Below are 17,101 nucleotides of genomic sequence, written 5' to 3' on the forward strand. Positions count from 1 at the left end.
TGTCTTTATTTCGATTAATATCGAAATTCGAGACAATTTCTCGAAGGAAAACGTTTTTATCCTTTCTTCGTTATCAATTTCTTCAACAAATATCATTTTATTTACATTGGGCACTTGTTTTTCAGTTATATGATACTTAATAATTTGTAACAGACCTTATTTAACTGTTTGTAATTTTATTTTTGAAGATTTTGTCCGCCTCTTGACCTCTTGTGACAAAACCGGATATACTTCCTGCTGAATTTCGCGGCCCTCGTTTGAAATTACCCACATTAATTACTAGCTAATCTAATCTAATCCTATTTCGGTTCACCTGTAACACATGTAATCACGGTGTAATAACACGTTTTACACAATATTTCAGGAATCCAAAAAAAATATTTAAAAAATTCGATTTCAGAGAGGAGACAGGCATTACTTAGCTTCAGATAAATGTTGATTTGACTATATTTATCATACATTTTATTTTTTACTTCGGCTGATAACATCAAGAATAGAGCAAGAAATGTTTAAAATATTATTAGTTCGATTAATAATCGGTACTCAAATCGATTCCACTATCGATAATCCACGACCTCTATCATCAAGTGCTTGTCAATCTGGCATTTATGCGCGTAGTACCGGTTTTTCATTTTGTAGAGTTTTTAATAAAGTGTTTACTTTTATTATAACATATTTGACTCGAATGTGGCATAATTCAAGTGATTTTTTATTATTTAACTCATTTATAAACATACAGTCGTATTTAACTACTTGAAAACAGTACAAAAAGGTAAGAATACTTTTTCTTTGTTACTGCAAAATGGTCTACTAAAACACGTGGACTGACTTCTTTAAATCGTATATTAAACCATTTTGTGTTGAGTTATAAACTATTTGGGGTCGGTTTGAAACGTTTTAGTGCGATCTAAAACAAATATTTTAGAAAATAAAGGGGTGAACTACTTTTCAAAAATATTATTTCAAGGATCTTCTGGTTATTGGTTGCTTACATTATGGAAAGTGTAAAATGTTAATTTTCAAAATTTATTTGAAATAATACAGATTTATACATTATTTTACAAAATAATTAACTAAAATATTGTCTTTTGAGTACAATTTTCCATACACGTTGATATCACCTAGATTTAAATTCATAATTACTTGAAATTAATTCTTGATTCTTGGTATCTAATAAATAAAGAATTCTGAGAATCGTGATGTGATTATCGCATAATTAAGAATTTTATTGTTTAATATTTTCATTTCATAATATTGTAAAATAGTTAGCAAAAAAACTAAGGCAGCTACATTGATTTAGTAGATGCAACATGTTCAAACATGCAAAACACAATAAAAGTTGGAAAGCGAACTAAAACAAGAAATAAGTCCAGTATAAATGGAATGAAAATTAGTAGAAAAATGGGAAAACCTTGCCAGTGGGCCGTGGCTGAAAGTTCATGTTCCTTCTTTTGTTTTTTTAATTTACTTTTCTTATGACATCTCACAACTATAAAAGCTTTTGGTTTTTACAAGATTGTCACTTGCATAATATTTGAATATAATTTGATCAACAAGTAAGTTTTGCCTTACTGTGTGATCAACAAGAGTCTTATCATGTTCAGAACAGAATTTCAAAAGTTTTTGTGATTCAAAATAAAATCTGAGTGTTTATATTGTCGTATTAGAGGTAAAACTCAATAAGGGCACTAGATAAAAAGAAATAAAACTAGTGGAGGTGGGAGACTTAGCGATAAAAACCTATAAACTTACATTATATTTACTTTTTCCCCACCTTTAGACGTATTAGAGGAGTATGTCAACTAAAACTCACAGTGGCAGTTGCCAAACTCGTCTTTATGTCTAAAGGTGGGAAACAATAAGTAGAATGTAAATATATAGGTTTTTATCGCTAAATCTCCCACCTCCACTAGTTTCATTTCTTTTTATCTCACACCTTAATGTGTTTTCCATATTTTGCGTTATTTTGCCTGTTATTAGCATGCTCATCATTGTATAAATATTATACAACATATGACTGAAGCTCGAAACAAGTGAGAGTCAATGAAAAGCCCTATTTGTACTCAATAGGTTCGTTCCAAGACGACACATTTGTACGATCCCTTGAACCGCCACGAAATCGATTGGACTGTTTTAATGCGCAGAATCGCCCTTGAACGGTTTTCTTTCGATCTCGATCCGATTACCGGTACGTAACCCTCTTGGAACGAATTCGTGTACCATTTCAAGTTCGAGTTGCGCCTGAGCCATTTTCAGTGCGAGTGCGAGTACCACTAGTAGTTTGCTAGATGGTTATGGTTAAAAATTAATATTTCTAATGTCCACTTTACATCAACAATAAATTGAATAAGAAATTGACAAAGTTATTCAATACCAAATTTGACGAGTACAAAATGTATGGTTTGTAAAAGAAAGTGAAATAATTTGATGAAATAGAACAATTGGATATGTTTTATTTTGTCAATTTTCTTTTTATTCACGGCAAAATTGGATGTAGAATTGTGTTTTGTATAAGCCAAATTTGACCTTAAATAACTTTGTCAATTTCTTGTTCAATTTATTGTTGATGTAAAGTGGACTTAACATGTTCATTAAACATCACTTCAGCTTCAAAACCTTCCCCAGAATCGATATCTGACATTAAATCGTTGTCTTCTATGAAAAAAGAAAATAATAAATTATCCATTTTTATAAGATTAATTTGAAAAAAAAAAGAATTAATAATTATTTAAACGGAAATCAAGATTCACAGGTACTAATAGCGTAAATTGTGGATTATTCTATTATTGAATCATCAGCTGATCTCATAGCAGTGACCAGTAAAAATAAAAACAATCCTAACTGCGCAAGTCAGTACAAATAGTTTCTGCTTGAAGGCATGTATCAAAAGGGCCGTTCAGTTACCGATTTCGAAGCGGTACATGGATCGCTTGGAACAACACGGTGTACAATACCAATCATCGTTCATGTTCGCTTGGAACGCATTTTTATAATGCGCATGACGAGGGTAGTACGAAGGACGGTTTTCATGTCACTTGGAACGCGCCTAATATTGTTCTGAAGCTATTTCTTTGTGGCATTTATGTAATTTACTATTTTAATGGGAAATAAGCCACAATTTAACTTGAAAAATGATTTTATTGATGTTTCGACTTCCACTTCGGATGTTATCAAAATATTGATAAATTAAACAAAACAACATTTTCGTTTAAATTAAATGCCAAAAGGAGAATTTTGAATCAAAACTGCCTTTCTCCTGTGACAGTAATAGGAGGCTTGTAAAATTAGTAAGATGACCTAAAAACAATGTATACAATGCAAAAAAGGATTGTTCTAAGTACTTCACTAACCCATTATAAGTAAAAAATTTCTATTAAAGAAAGAGAATCTAATGCAATTCATAAACAAACTTATTACAAGTGAATAACACCGTTACCCCAATTTGAGTGGTAAACTTAATATAAAAAAGTTCTGGAGAATGTACTTGTCAGAAACAGAAAATATAGACTTGCATGTGTTTCAGTGTAATTTCAAAATCTTGTTCTATTGTAACTTTAACTTAGGTTTTGGAACACCTAGATTTGATATATGCTCAATTTACTTAGAACTTGGGTAAAAATTAAGATGTGCAAAGACCAACAAGAAAAGGTTACAGCTCATGACTCAGAAAAAGTACTTGTCAACTAGTATACCTGGTAAAATGTGCTTAAAGTCCATTATGAAAGAAGCAAAAACTCAAAATTAAAACTTATGATGATTCCTAAATCAAATTTAGTAAAGTACAAAAAATACAATCTCGACACACTACTAAAAAACATGAAAATAACTGGAGAAGTATTGAAGAACTATCTTTTTATTATCTTAATATTCAGATGTGTGATGGATGACCGAAGTTATCTTTAACGTAAAGTTATCCTGTAGTTAAGTTATAATCCTCGAATTGGTGTGATGTATCATATTTAACTTAACTACTTGCATTATTTCTTGACAGTTCTTGAGTTATCTGATATTTATATCAACTTTAGAGCATGGAGAAGAGTTGCCAGAGACAGGGGCGAATGGAGGATTGTTCTGAAGAAGGCTTTGGCTCATAAAGAGCTGTAACGCCACTGATGATGATGATGATATCAACTGTCACTTTATAACGCGACGTTAAACCTCAAGTTATGAGATAACTTTGTAGTTATGTAAGGATATGTAAGGTTAGGTTCAAGAAGCTAATATTTTAACAACAAAGAATAGACAATTTTATTTTAATTACCTACTGAGCTTTCTATTCAGAGTTGCCAGATGATATAATTATAAATCCAAATTATTGATGAAAGTTAGATTTCATTCATTATGTAAGTAATACCTATCAATTTCTGTCGTCGTTGTGATAATAATTATAATCACTTGTTTTTAATAGTATTATTCTGAATCTATTTTGTTCTAATATCTTATGTAATTTACTATTTTATTTGGGGATAAAGCTGCAATTTAAGTCTAAAATTAAATTTATTTGACTTACGATTTCCACTTCAGAAACCGTTATTTACAAGTTTTCAGTATTTTGTGATAAACAGAAACTTTGGAGAAAGAGAGTTTCATTCTATACCTCTTAGTTACTATAGTCTGTTTTTAAACCAAGAGGAGTTATTCAAATTTTCTGTGCCATAAAGCTTGTTTGTAATTGGTCCAACCTCAGGCAAGTTTACTCCACTGTTATCAAATTTTGACACTAATGACATTTATAAAATTTTGACACTTTTGGCAATTCGTAGGTTAATTAAGTTATATCAGCGATTATTTGTATTTTCTGTGTTATTACTTTAATTTTTAGATTTTTAGTCTGCTTTTATATAAAAAACAGTTGTTTTTAGAACTCTTTAGCGACATATTAGTAACATTATAATATTTATGGATTACTGTCAAAGGCTGATATGATCAACCAAAAAAGAACATGTATTTGATGATATTTTTAGTGACTTTCTTGTGTGTGAATCTGTCTTTTTAGTTTACTCTTCTTGGTTTAAAAACAAAGCTTAGTCAAATATTTTATTGCATTTGATCTTATTTTAACAATCACAGAGAACAAGAACTTATGATATAATATTTACCTGTGTATTTTTTTTATTTTAATTTACTGTTTTAGTTGGGAATATATTTACACATTTTACTTTAAAATTAAGTTTATGTGATATATCAATTTTTTATTTTCTTAGGAAATTTTAGCTGTTAAACTGCTTAAAAGTGAATAATTCTTATTGAATTTTGTAATGTTAATTAAAATTAGTAGTTCATTATAGAAGTAAATTTTTTTTAGATTAACCATGAGTTCTGGCAGCATTTGTTATAAGTGCAATCAACCCGGTCACTTTGCTAGGGAGTGCTCACAGCCAGGAGGCGGTAGAGATTCTGGAAGAGGCTCTTTCAGTAGAAGTCGCGACAAATGCCACAAGTGCAACAAAATGGGTCACTATGCACGTGACTGTAAGGAGGAAGCTGCTCGTTGTTATCGTTGCTATGGTGAAGGGCACTTTGCTAAGGATTGTATGCAAAGTCCAGATATGCCGTCCTGCTACAATTGTAGAAAACCAGGTAATAAATGAGCTGTTATAAAATGCTTACAGTATTTTATGAACTAGCTGCTAATGAGCGAATACCAGTATTAAAACCACTTTTGTTTTATTTTTGACGAACATCATCAGATCACTTCCATCTCTCTATAGTCTATTTTAAATCTTTCAATTTTTACCAATCTATTTTCAGCAATGTTTATATTGCTTCCTTAGTCCACCTTTTCTTCAATTCATTCATGTACTTCTGTTATTTTGTATATTTTTCATACTGTTTTGCTTAGAATTATACCGTCCAGTTAATATTTTTCTTAATATTTCTTGAAACACTTGTTTAGTTGTAAATTTTCTCTTGATTCAGCAGTGGATGTCCTAATGGGTCTCAGAATGCAGAATATTTTCAATGAATATAGATGCATATTATAGAAGCACACTTCAACATAAATTTTTGGTATATTATGCTCTTACAGGAACATCTTACTTTTTTACTTCTGTTCCTGTAACATGTGGGAGCTCTCACGTGATCCCTTTACCACCGCACCATCCCTTGTCATCAAGATACTACTGCTTATGAAACATGATAGAGTGGGGCTGAGACTGCTTACCCTCAAATTTTTGCATTTTATAAATGGAGATCAAATCCTACTCATGCATGCAGTTTTTTTAAATAATCATAAAATATATTTTTTTTATAATACGTAATGGATTTTGACAAGAGCTATGACCTTAAAAATTTCAATTTGATACAGACTGTTCAATGATCAATTATTAGATATATGCACTATAAATGGCAACACTGCTGCCCACCTAATGCACCAGATTCATTCAGTCATTCGTCATTCTACACTGACAATCCAACTCGTCATAAGCAATGTTGCTGATTTTAGCATTTGGATAAGCAATGTTGCTGATTTTAGCATTTGGGGTATATCTAATCAAATACTAAATAGTCTGTATTTATATGTGGTTTATAACTTGTTCTATTTTTCCTTTACTGATTATTACTAAAGAACATGGATATTTCTGTGACTTGTTGTGATGTTCGTCCAATTATTTAGCTATACTCATTATACTCATTGACAAGTTTATTTTTTTACAGGACATATTGCTCGCAGTTGTCCAGAAGCAGGTGGGGACAGGTCCTCAGGTAATGACACTTGCCACAACTGTCAAAGACCAGGGCATATTTCAAGAAATTGCCCTGAGAGCACAAAAACATGCTACTTGTGTCACAAACCAGGTCATCTGAAAAGAGATTGCCGAGAAAATGACTACAGAAAGTAGTACCACATGTTTATTATTTTGTTGTACCTATTTTATATATTTAAACATTTGAGAATGTCTGTTTTCCTAATTTCTTGTTGGAACTAATGTTTCTTATATTCTTTTTATATTAAGCTGTAGGCTAAAACTCAATTCTCATTTGTCCAATTTCCAAAGTGATATTGTACTTACTTGTTATTTCTAATAGTAAAGACGTTCTTATCAGTTTTATCGAAAAACGAAATGTATGCCTGTTCTAACTTATTTAAAATTTTTATCAACATTTGAAGAGTGGCCGAGCTAAGTGATCTAAGTGCCAAAATTAAAAATTGCCAGAAATCAAAGAAAATTTGACCAACCAAAAAATAAAACAATTGAGGTCTGGACTGAGATATTCTTTTTCACATTATGATCGACGATAGTGGCTCTTATCCCTCGGGAAGCTATTGGTGTGCTCTTTTACTATTTATCATGAAGAGTGTACTTAAACATTGGCACTTGATCATTTAACAAAGAACATGATGCTTGACTTAGGGCCGCTTGTTCGAACGCTAATCAACAATGATCACTATCAAATATTTAATTACTGTCACCAACTGTCAATGTCAACTTTGATTGGGTTGCTGAAAACATAATTGATTAACTAATTTCATAATTGTAATCCATAATTATGTTTTCAGCAACTTAAACAAAGTTGACATTGACAGTTGGTGACAGTAATTAAATATTTGATAATGATCATTTTTGATTAGCGTTCGAACAACCGGCCCTTACAGGCGGCTCATCTTTGGGTTTTGTTTGCAACCACTAGAATGAAGTTGGCATACAAATATCATAGGGGGACATTGGCATAGCAACATAGATCATATTAATTGGGAAAATAAACAAAATTTATATTTTGACACTTAGATCACTTACCTCGGCCACTCTTCATTTATGAATTATGAAAATAACCAGACATTTAATATGTTGAAATTGTTTAAATGGTACAAAAAATAAGGTTTTGATTTTTCTGTTTCTTAAGCTGACATTTTGGTTATAAAAACGTTAAATTATATAAATAAAGATTTAAGTTTGTCTTGAGTTCATTTTTCAATGATCTATAAATTCTACACAATTTAATCAATTAATAATAGTATTCTCTATAACCTTGACCAAGTTATATTTAATAAAAAAAAACAGTATAGATGACTAGTATTAGAATCAAACACATTGGCAATGGAAGTCTTTTTTTCAATACTTAAAGTGTTATTTAATTTAGTTTGTTAATTAGTAGGATTTGGGATAAAGTTAGTCGGAGTAAATCATCAAAAGTATGATGTTGCCAAGTTATATCGTCAATATAATATATTGGCCATATTATGGCCAATGAATGAATCAGTTGGAGTACTATTAAGATGTCATCAAGAGAAAACTAATATTTATTGGTTGGATGTGATGTGCATCATGTACGATTGACATATAAATTGTGACATGAAAATGACATGGAGCCTAGTATTTAATGCTGAATGTGAATAAGAAAATAATAGTTTTAATTGTATTACACTAATCACATAAAATATGATAAGAATAAAATTATTCTTAACTGAATAAGTGACCTTATCAATCATTCTATAATTGAAATTTTTTATTTGACGTGAGCATTAAAAAAACAGGTGAAAAATTTATTTTACGTTTCTTACAATAAATTGATTGTTAGCATGAACACGAACATCTCTCTTTAGCTCCATCTCACCTTGGGGAGCATTGGGCGGTTATGCATTTGTTGGCTAAAGGTGTAAGATTGCTGGCTGGCCGGTTCAGCGCAAGATTACACAAACATAAGTACAGTTAATTATAGAATTATTTCTTTTACTAGATGAAGATACAAGTTTGATTCATCATTCTTGATTTTTCAACCCATTGTGTCTTGACATGTCCCAGGATTAATTTTAATTCGTTTCTATTATTTGCCTTAGTTTTCCTGTGTTGTACTCCTACTTTTATTAGATTGTGTTCCATAAATTTGTATTGCAATTATATATTGGCAAACGTTTCTACTTAAAGAGTGTATAAAGAATGTTTACAGAATGATAAAAAATTCATGGAATTGAGAGATGTATAATGCAAGCCTGGTGTAGAGGCTATTTGAATCCACTGTCTTACGTCAGTTTAACTGATAATTAGATGCAAAATTTCACTGGTCATTTTGTGCTCATATTTTTTATGAAAATTATTTTTTAAATACTTCCTAAGATTTCAGCAACACTAGATTAATTTTGTTTTAATATTAACACATTGAAAAAAGCACCACAATATCAATCATATAATAGAAATTAGGAAACATATAAATTGTATGTTGCAATATTTGTATCAAATGTAAAAAAGTGAGATAACATTCGTCTGATACTCTTGTATCAACTAAATAAAAAGTGTTTTCACATGAAAAGCTTTAGGTATATAAGTTCCCTATGAAATTTTTTCTTTTTTTTTTTTTTAAATAACGTAATCATTTTACAAATAGGCCAAAAATTTGACACGTTTTTCATAGCAATTAATAAAAAGTAACTTTAGATTTCAGGATGGGCACACGTTAGTAAAGAGAAATTTTAAAATTGATGTAAGACGTCTTTAATTGCAGTAAATAAAAGACAATTAAGACTTAAGCTCTAACAGTGAAAGTAATGTCCTTAAGAACAGTTTGTTATAACTTGTCCAGTGTATCTTGGTTCTTAGAGATGCACAAAGGAGACAATGTGTTGTGAAAGGTTAAATAACTATATTCTGTCGTTACCTACATCAGTAAGTTCTATAGAGCGTTTCACGTTAAGAATGGAACGTTGCTTAGATAGGGCTACGTATTTATTATGGACGGTAGAAGCGCGCCGATGCCACGCCGTCTGGTTAGAATGAATTGTGCCTAAGAGTTTTGGCAACACTGATCTGCATAAGCCAAATATTCCGTTCTTAACGTGAAATACAGTATAGGAGTTTGTACTTGCGCATGTTCAATTGAAGTGTCAAGGTACGCCGGTCAAATTATACAATTTTAATTAACAAAGTGTAGATCTCTTTGGAGGAAAATTTCTATGAGTATATTGAGGAATATTTTATTTTACAGTGACACGATTATTGTAAAATATAAACTTGGGGAAAGTATAATTTTTATTAATAAAAGAGGTTGGAGATAATATTGTTTTATTTTTAGAGATAGTCCCTTTTTTCCCTCAAAAATCCTCTAGCGGGGTCGGGAACAACGTGTTCGAGAAATTGTGCAACGCCGCCCCTGATGATCTAATTAAGACACTTAATTAGTAGTGATTGCACTGTAATAATTCAGATTGAAGGGCCATGAAATGATGATAATTGTATGGTTGAATTAATGACTGGTACACTTGTGATTTTACGAATATATTGAACACTTAATATTACCAATATAAAAACAGGGAACATACATCGAAAAAGGGCACTTGCATCGGGGGCGGCGTTGCACAATGGCTCGAACACAACCCCCAAGATCTTTAATGGTACGGGGGTTGAGTGAGACCTCATTTTAAAGGTTGTTCAACTACCTTTTCAAAAATACCACATACATTATATTCCTTTTCAGTACTTTGGGAAAAATGAAATAGGACGGTATAGGTATTAAGAGTATACAGTAGCGCGTCATCAATATAACTTCGGGAGATAGTATCATCCCTTTTTTCGTAAGGTCTGCGAAACTTTGGCAACGGTGCATCGGAATTTGACATAACTTGAATGTTACATAACTCATAGGCGCGCTAAATGGAAGTAATAGAAAACAATTTTGTTATTTTCATAAATCAACTTATACAGGGTGTTTCATTGGGAAACGGAAATACTTTAACGGTGAATAGAGGTCACCGAGGTTCTAGATATACATACTACATTTTTTGCCCTACCTACTTTTATAACCGAGTTACAGGGTGTTTTATCGATTTTGCCCGTTTCTTTCCTAAGCCATAACTTTAGAACCACCCTGTATATTTTTTTGATATTTGGTACACATATGTCTCATTCAAAACCCAAACGACCGACATACTAACCATAAGAAAAATCCAGGTCCGGATTAATAAAAAATTATAAAGTAATTGTGACCTTAAAACAACACCCTGTATATTTAAATTTTGAAAATATGTTTGCATATTTGAAAAGAGCACAAAAAAGTAAGTTTAATGGTCTCTTAAATTTTTCGGTCAGACAATTTTATGAATTTAATTTTCAAATTATATTGAATTTTTTAAGAACTCTGACAAAAAAGCAGGTATTATTAACTTTTAGTTATAAATTATTAAAGTTAATGAATAAATACTCATTTTAAAAATAATCAATACTTATTTACCACATTGGAACGACCCAATTACTAATGACAAGAAAAATCCAGGTCCGGATTAACAAAAAAATATAAAGTAATTGCGACCTTGAACCAACACCCTGTATATTGAAATTTTGAAAATTTGTTTGCGCATTTTAAAAGAGCATAAAAAACTGTGATTAAAGGTTCATTTTGATTTTTTCGCCATTGATTTAATTACATGAATTTTGAAATTATATTGAAATTTTAAAGAACTCTGATTAAAATCAGGTATTATTAACTTTTAATAATTTAATGTTAATGAATCAATACTTAATACTTATTTACTACGCAGGCTTCATGGATTCTCTGGATTTGTAGCTGTATGCACATCATTAAATATTAGATTTGCGAGAATTGGAATATTTTAATGATTTAGTAAAAAATTAAAAAACGGCTATACGCTTATCTAATAAAAAAAATTCGTTTAAACAATTCAACAATTATTTATAGAACATATTAAAAATTTAAAAATGAAATTATAAACTAACTAACGTAAAGACCGAAATTAAAATCTATTATAATATATAAGTAGACCTGTGTTTTTGCCTGATGTGGTATTCCCACTGACCAGTGGTCATTCCTTGTAAAGTATGTAGAATAAGTAGGATAGAAAATGTTAAGTAGATAAGTATAGGAAAATATATTGTAAAATAAATGAGCAAAATTGGTGAATCGAACAGTTGCTCAAATTAAAAAATGCATTTCCTTGCTCGTTTTAAAAGATTTCGAATCGATTTTCTAATTACATTGGGATTATTCATCATTTTTCTGGCAGCTTCTTGTGAACTTAATTAATAATGGCTCAAGAACCGTGCCGTACAAGAGTTTAATGAACAAACCCACTTAGCAGACCACCGCTACCACGAATAAACTCTTGTAAGAAACTATAGGTGCGCTGTTACAAATTGTGAACACTCAAGTCCTACCCAACTATGTCGTAGAAGCTCACACGTTGGAATATTTGCATGCTAATCTACTGTGCAGCAACAGCAATTGCTAATGTAATGGGCGTTAAGGTCAGATCACGACGCGTTACTAATAACGAAAAAACTGGTACAGAATTGCACCCTGGGAGAAAAGACTGCTCGGAAAGATCGAATTATTACGTAGGGATATTGGTATAGTCACAGAATACATACGAGGTGTAACAAGTAGAAAAGTCATCAGAAGAGCTGGAGAAATAATGCTGACTACCGCAAGACACTCGAGATATGATCCAGAAAACAACACAGCCTATCAGGTGTCTGGATACATTAAAACAAAAGCTCTCCGTTTATTCAGGACGACTATAAGGAGGTACAAAGTTAGTAACAACCGCAAAAGCGACAATGCTCTTTTTGAAAGTTCTAAAAAGGCGTTCTATCGAAAACTCAATTCCACTGTAGAACGTGTCGATAAGACTTACCCAAGCCAAGAAGAAATTCACGAGTTTTGGGGAAATCAACTTTCCACGCCAGCTGCTCTTAACAACAATGCTGGATGGATAGAAGATACGACACAGAACTGCCAACACTACATTACCACCCTTTACGAACCCTTCACTACTGAAGAAGTCTCAAATGCCATCAAAGAGCTTCATAACTGGAAATCTCCTGGACCAGACGGAGTTCAGAACTTTTGGCTCAAGAAGTTTTGGAGTGTTCATGAATGCTTATCAACACTAATTAATCATGTTATTTCTAATCCGCAGGATATACCATCATTCCTAACTCAGGGAACCACTTATTTAATTCCGAAGGATCAAAATAACACCCAAGATCCAGCCAATACCGCCCAATTACTTGTCTTCCAGCTTTGTATAAATTGGTCACATCCTGTGTAGCCCGGCGTATCTACCAACACTGTGCTCTGAACAATATCATAGAGCCTCAACAGAAAGGATGCGCTAAGCCCGACCGCACATCAAAGAAACATGAAACGTAAATTACGTTTCATGGAAATAAACCACTGCTAAACAAATATACGTCCGGCCATTTATGAAACTCTCCGAAAATAAAAATTTGTCATGAGCATGAATCACACTCGTTTCATTGGTAGGCGGACTTTGAGATTTGTTTAGCAGTGTTTTAGTTTCATGAAACATGTTTTTCGTTTCATGTTTCTTTGGTGTGCGGCTTGGCTTAGGGTTCCATGGATTGCAAAGAACAACTCATCATCGACTCGGTCATTTCTAACCAGGCATATTCCAAAAAGAGGAATCTTTTTACTGCCTTCATTGATTACAAGAAGGCCTTTGATTCAGTGCCGCATGAATGGCTTATAGATATATTGAGAATATATAAAGTCGATGATAATATAGTGACCTTTTTAGAGCATATAATGACGGAGTGGAAGATTAGAATTCACCTTCAAATACCTGGTGAAAATAACATCGAAACTGAAAATATCGCAGTCAGCCGGGGCCTGTTTCAAGGAGATTCGTTGAGTCCACTGTGGTTCTGTCTAGCTATAAACCCACTATCTCAGCTATTGAACTCCACAGATGCAGGTTTTAGCATCAAAAATAACAACAATGTGGTGGCGAAGCTTAATCATTTATTGTATATGGATGATTTGAAATTAATGGCTTCCACTCGAAACCAACTCGATATGAGATGCTAAAAACTGTAGAAACTTTTTCTAATGATATTAGCATGCACTTCGGACTAGACAAGTGCCGTGTATTTTAAATATAGTCAGAGGAAAAGTACAGCCCGGAGGATTCGATATGCAAAATGGCCAGAACATCGTGGCCATGGGTGAAAACGATATGTATAAATATCTTGGAGTAAAGCAAGCGCGGAGAATTGACCATAAACAAATGAACAGAGATAACTACCGAGTTTATACGAAGGGTAAAACAGCTGCTTCGCTCACACCTTAATAGTAGAAATTTGTTGTAAGGCACTAAACACCTAATACGCATGTTCCGCGCTTAGCTATTCATTTGGCATTGTTAAGTGGACAAAAACGGACATAGAAAATCTTCAGCGAAAAGTAAGAACGCACCTCACAAAGGCACAAAAACACCATCCAAAAAGTGCAGTAGAAAGAACGACATTACCACGGAATTTAGGAGGAAGAGGACTTATGGATATAGGTGAGCAATTAGACAAACAAATTGCTAATTTAAGATCTTATTTTCAGATGCAGGCTGAAACATCTACTCTACATCGCGCTATCTGCGCAGTAGATGATACAACACCGATAAAACTGAGGGAAGCAGAACTGCGCATAAATAACCACCTTACTAAGGACGAAAAAGTGCGCGCCTGGATGGGTAAACCTGTGCACGGGCGACATCCCAGTGAGGTCAGCCAAGTGTCGACAATATAGCGTCGAACTACTGGTTGACATCAGGAAAGATATGTTCCCTGAAACGGAGGGTTCATTACTGGCCATTCAGGATCAGGTTATACCAACCAGAAATGACCTGAAATATATCATCAAAGACCCTCATGTTCAAAACGACAGATGCCGATATGGATGTCAAGCCCAAGAAACCATCCAACATCTTACAGGGGGCTGCCAGGCATTTGCTGCAACTGAGTACAAGGAACGGCATGACGCAGTGGGAAAAATCCTTTATCAGGAGATAGCTATCAAGCTGGGACTTCTCCAAACCGACCATCTCCCATATTATTAATACGTCCCTGAGAGTATGCTCGAGGATGGCAACTACAAGCTATACTGGGACCGCACTGTGCTCACAGACCAAACAGTGGCGCATAATAGACCAGATCTCGTATTAGTCAATAAATTAACGAGACAAACAACCCTCATTGATGTGGCGATTCCTAACAACAATAATCTACGTACTAAATTTACTGAAAAGATCGCCAAGTACAGAGATCTGGAAATTCAAATACGGAGACAATGGAGAATGCAAAGTACCCAGACGATACCGATTATTATGTCTACTACTGGAGTCATTCCGAAAACCCTCCTCGAAAGGATAAAAAAGCTGGGTCTTAATGAACATCTTTATAAGACCATGCAGAAAGCAGTACTACTCGCAACGGCCAGATGTGTACGAAAATTTTTGGGAGATACACCTACATACCAAGTCACCTGCTAGGGCTCGAATTACGAGGTGTAATATAGTATATTAAGTATGGAGAACGGTAAGGGTTTTATACCGATCGAAGACAATTGTTTGGAGGAGGAGCGGAGCGATGACTCCAATTATTGTCTGAGATCGGTTACCCTTAACGTTCGACATGCTTATAACGTTTTTTGCACGATTGATACCATTAAGTATAAATTATATAAAATTAAACATTTTCGTCATATTGACTAGTTTCATTCATTTTATCAAGATAGATACTTTGGTTGTTAGGTAGTAAGGGTGCATAACAACAATGGAGAATTGAGTTTTATTTAGTTGTCAATAATTTTAAGTACAATTTTGATTATTATAAATTAAAATATGAGCGAAAGTGAATTTGAAGAAATTGAACGGGCTTGGGAAAAAGGGTGTTTCGCAATTATTCCCGAAAAATCCAAAATCCGTTATCAGAATACCTACCAAAGTTTTAAAAAATGGTGCGAAGGCAAGAATTTAAGAATCGAAGAAAATACTCTATTGGCATATTTCGTTCAAAGACATATGCAGTTGAAAGCTCCTGGAAGCCTAGGGCAGAATATTCAATGATTAAATCCACCGTTTTTCTTTATGATGGTATTGATATTTCCAAGTTTTCAACTTTGATCGCGTATTTGAAGAGAAAAAATGTTGGATACTACTAATGTATGCGATTCTGCAAGAGTTTCTGTTAGAAGTGAAACCACAGCCCAAACAAGTGGGATTTCATTAAATAATTTAACAAATTGTACCATAAGTTTCAATATTAATAAATAATTCGTTAGTTTTCTTTATTCTTTCAAAAAATAAATTAAAATTAAGAGATTTTTTAACTCGACGGTAAGTGAATTACTTACCGTCGAGTTGGAGTACTTACCGTCTAGTTGGATTACCGTCGAGTTGCTAGTAAATGTCACCTACTGACGTAAAATCTGTCACGGTAAACAGTCAAAAATGATCAATCGTGCAAAAAATATATTTAATAGTATGTCAAAAGAATATAGTAAATTGCAATAAAAAATCGTTATATCAATCAATATAAATCACCATAAAAATCGGTAGACAAATCAAAATGTCATAAAAATCAGTAGGTAAAATAATAATTGGATAAAAAGTCGGTAAATATAAAAATATATGCTAGTAAATATATAAAAATCATATAAAAATGTATCAATACGTCCTATTGATAAATAAATCAATACCATATAATACTTGAGAAAAATTCTCGATAATAGATACTAGATAATGGATAAGTAATTAAAAATAGGTTAAGTAGATAAAAAAATCAGTAGGTAAAAATTAGATTATGTGTATCTTACATTACGGTTATATTACTTTATTATATGCTTATACGATTTAGAACTAATATCTTGGAAATACCATAAGAATAAATAATAATGGACTTACTACTTTTAAACGTCTAAGTTCGTATCACCAAAAGTTTTCGATTCACGTCTCTTTTCCATACCATGTTCCATCTCCATACCATATATATTCCATTTTCCATACCATACTCAGCTCCGTCTCGGGCCTGACGTCTCCATCCTTTTTCTATATACCACACTGTTCTAGGGTGGTCGAGGTGCAAGAAACCTCATTTATTGACGTTTTTCTTTCCATTTCTCGTTCCATAACTACTATAGTTCCCGTGTTCGTCCCTGGTCTTAGATCGACATATGCGGGTATGCACCCTCGGGAAACATCTTAGGGTAGTTGGGGGTAGTTATACCCCCTACCAATAGGGGTTGCTGAATTAAACAATATGTATAACTGCTTATTTATTACCAACTATAAAGACCACAGTAAATAGTTGATGTGCTCGCGGTAAAACCATCTGCTAGAGCATCTGGATTAAGAATG

General features: G+C 32.8%; 2 protein-coding genes across 3 annotated transcripts in view; one reads left to right on the forward strand and one right to left on the reverse strand.

Moving 5' to 3' along the window:
• LOC114330874 (uncharacterized) overlaps positions 1-16,766 on the reverse strand; it is a 94,212-nt gene extending 77,446 nt beyond the window's left edge. The window contains exon 1 of one of the 2 annotated variants that reach the window (XM_050644397.1): positions 16,649-16,766. The gene's annotated coding sequence lies outside the window, so the exon portion shown is untranslated. The remainder of the gene's footprint in view (positions 1-16,648) is intronic. The other variant, XM_050644399.1, reaches the window with a different exon arrangement.
• Positions 561-7,904, forward strand: LOC126880513 (CCHC-type zinc finger nucleic acid binding protein-like). The gene is made up of 3 exons (XM_050644409.1): positions 561-772; positions 5,306-5,580; positions 6,658-7,904. Exons 2-3 carry the CDS (start codon positions 5,313-5,315, stop codon positions 6,840-6,842), a joined length of 453 nt encoding a protein of 150 aa, XP_050500366.1. The 5' UTR covers positions 561-772; positions 5,306-5,312; the 3' UTR covers positions 6,843-7,904.
• Positions 16,767-17,101: the final 335 nt, after the last annotated feature.

Source organism: Diabrotica virgifera, chromosome 2 (genome assembly GCF_917563875.1).
Source record: "Diabrotica virgifera virgifera chromosome 2, PGI_DIABVI_V3a".
Classification (NCBI taxonomy): Eukaryota; Metazoa; Arthropoda; class Insecta; order Coleoptera; family Chrysomelidae; genus Diabrotica; species Diabrotica virgifera.

What these genes read in the sequence shown, in the direction of transcription:
- LOC126880513 (XM_050644409.1), top strand. Translation starts at nt 5,313, where the DNA reads ATGAGTTCTGGCAGCATTTGTTATAAGTGCAATCAACCCGGTCACTTT. An exon ending in CTACAATTGTAGAAAACCAG is followed by an intron (nt 5,581 to 6,657) that starts GTAATAAATGAG and finishes ATTTTTTTACAG; the next exon opens with GACATATTGCTCGCAGTTGT.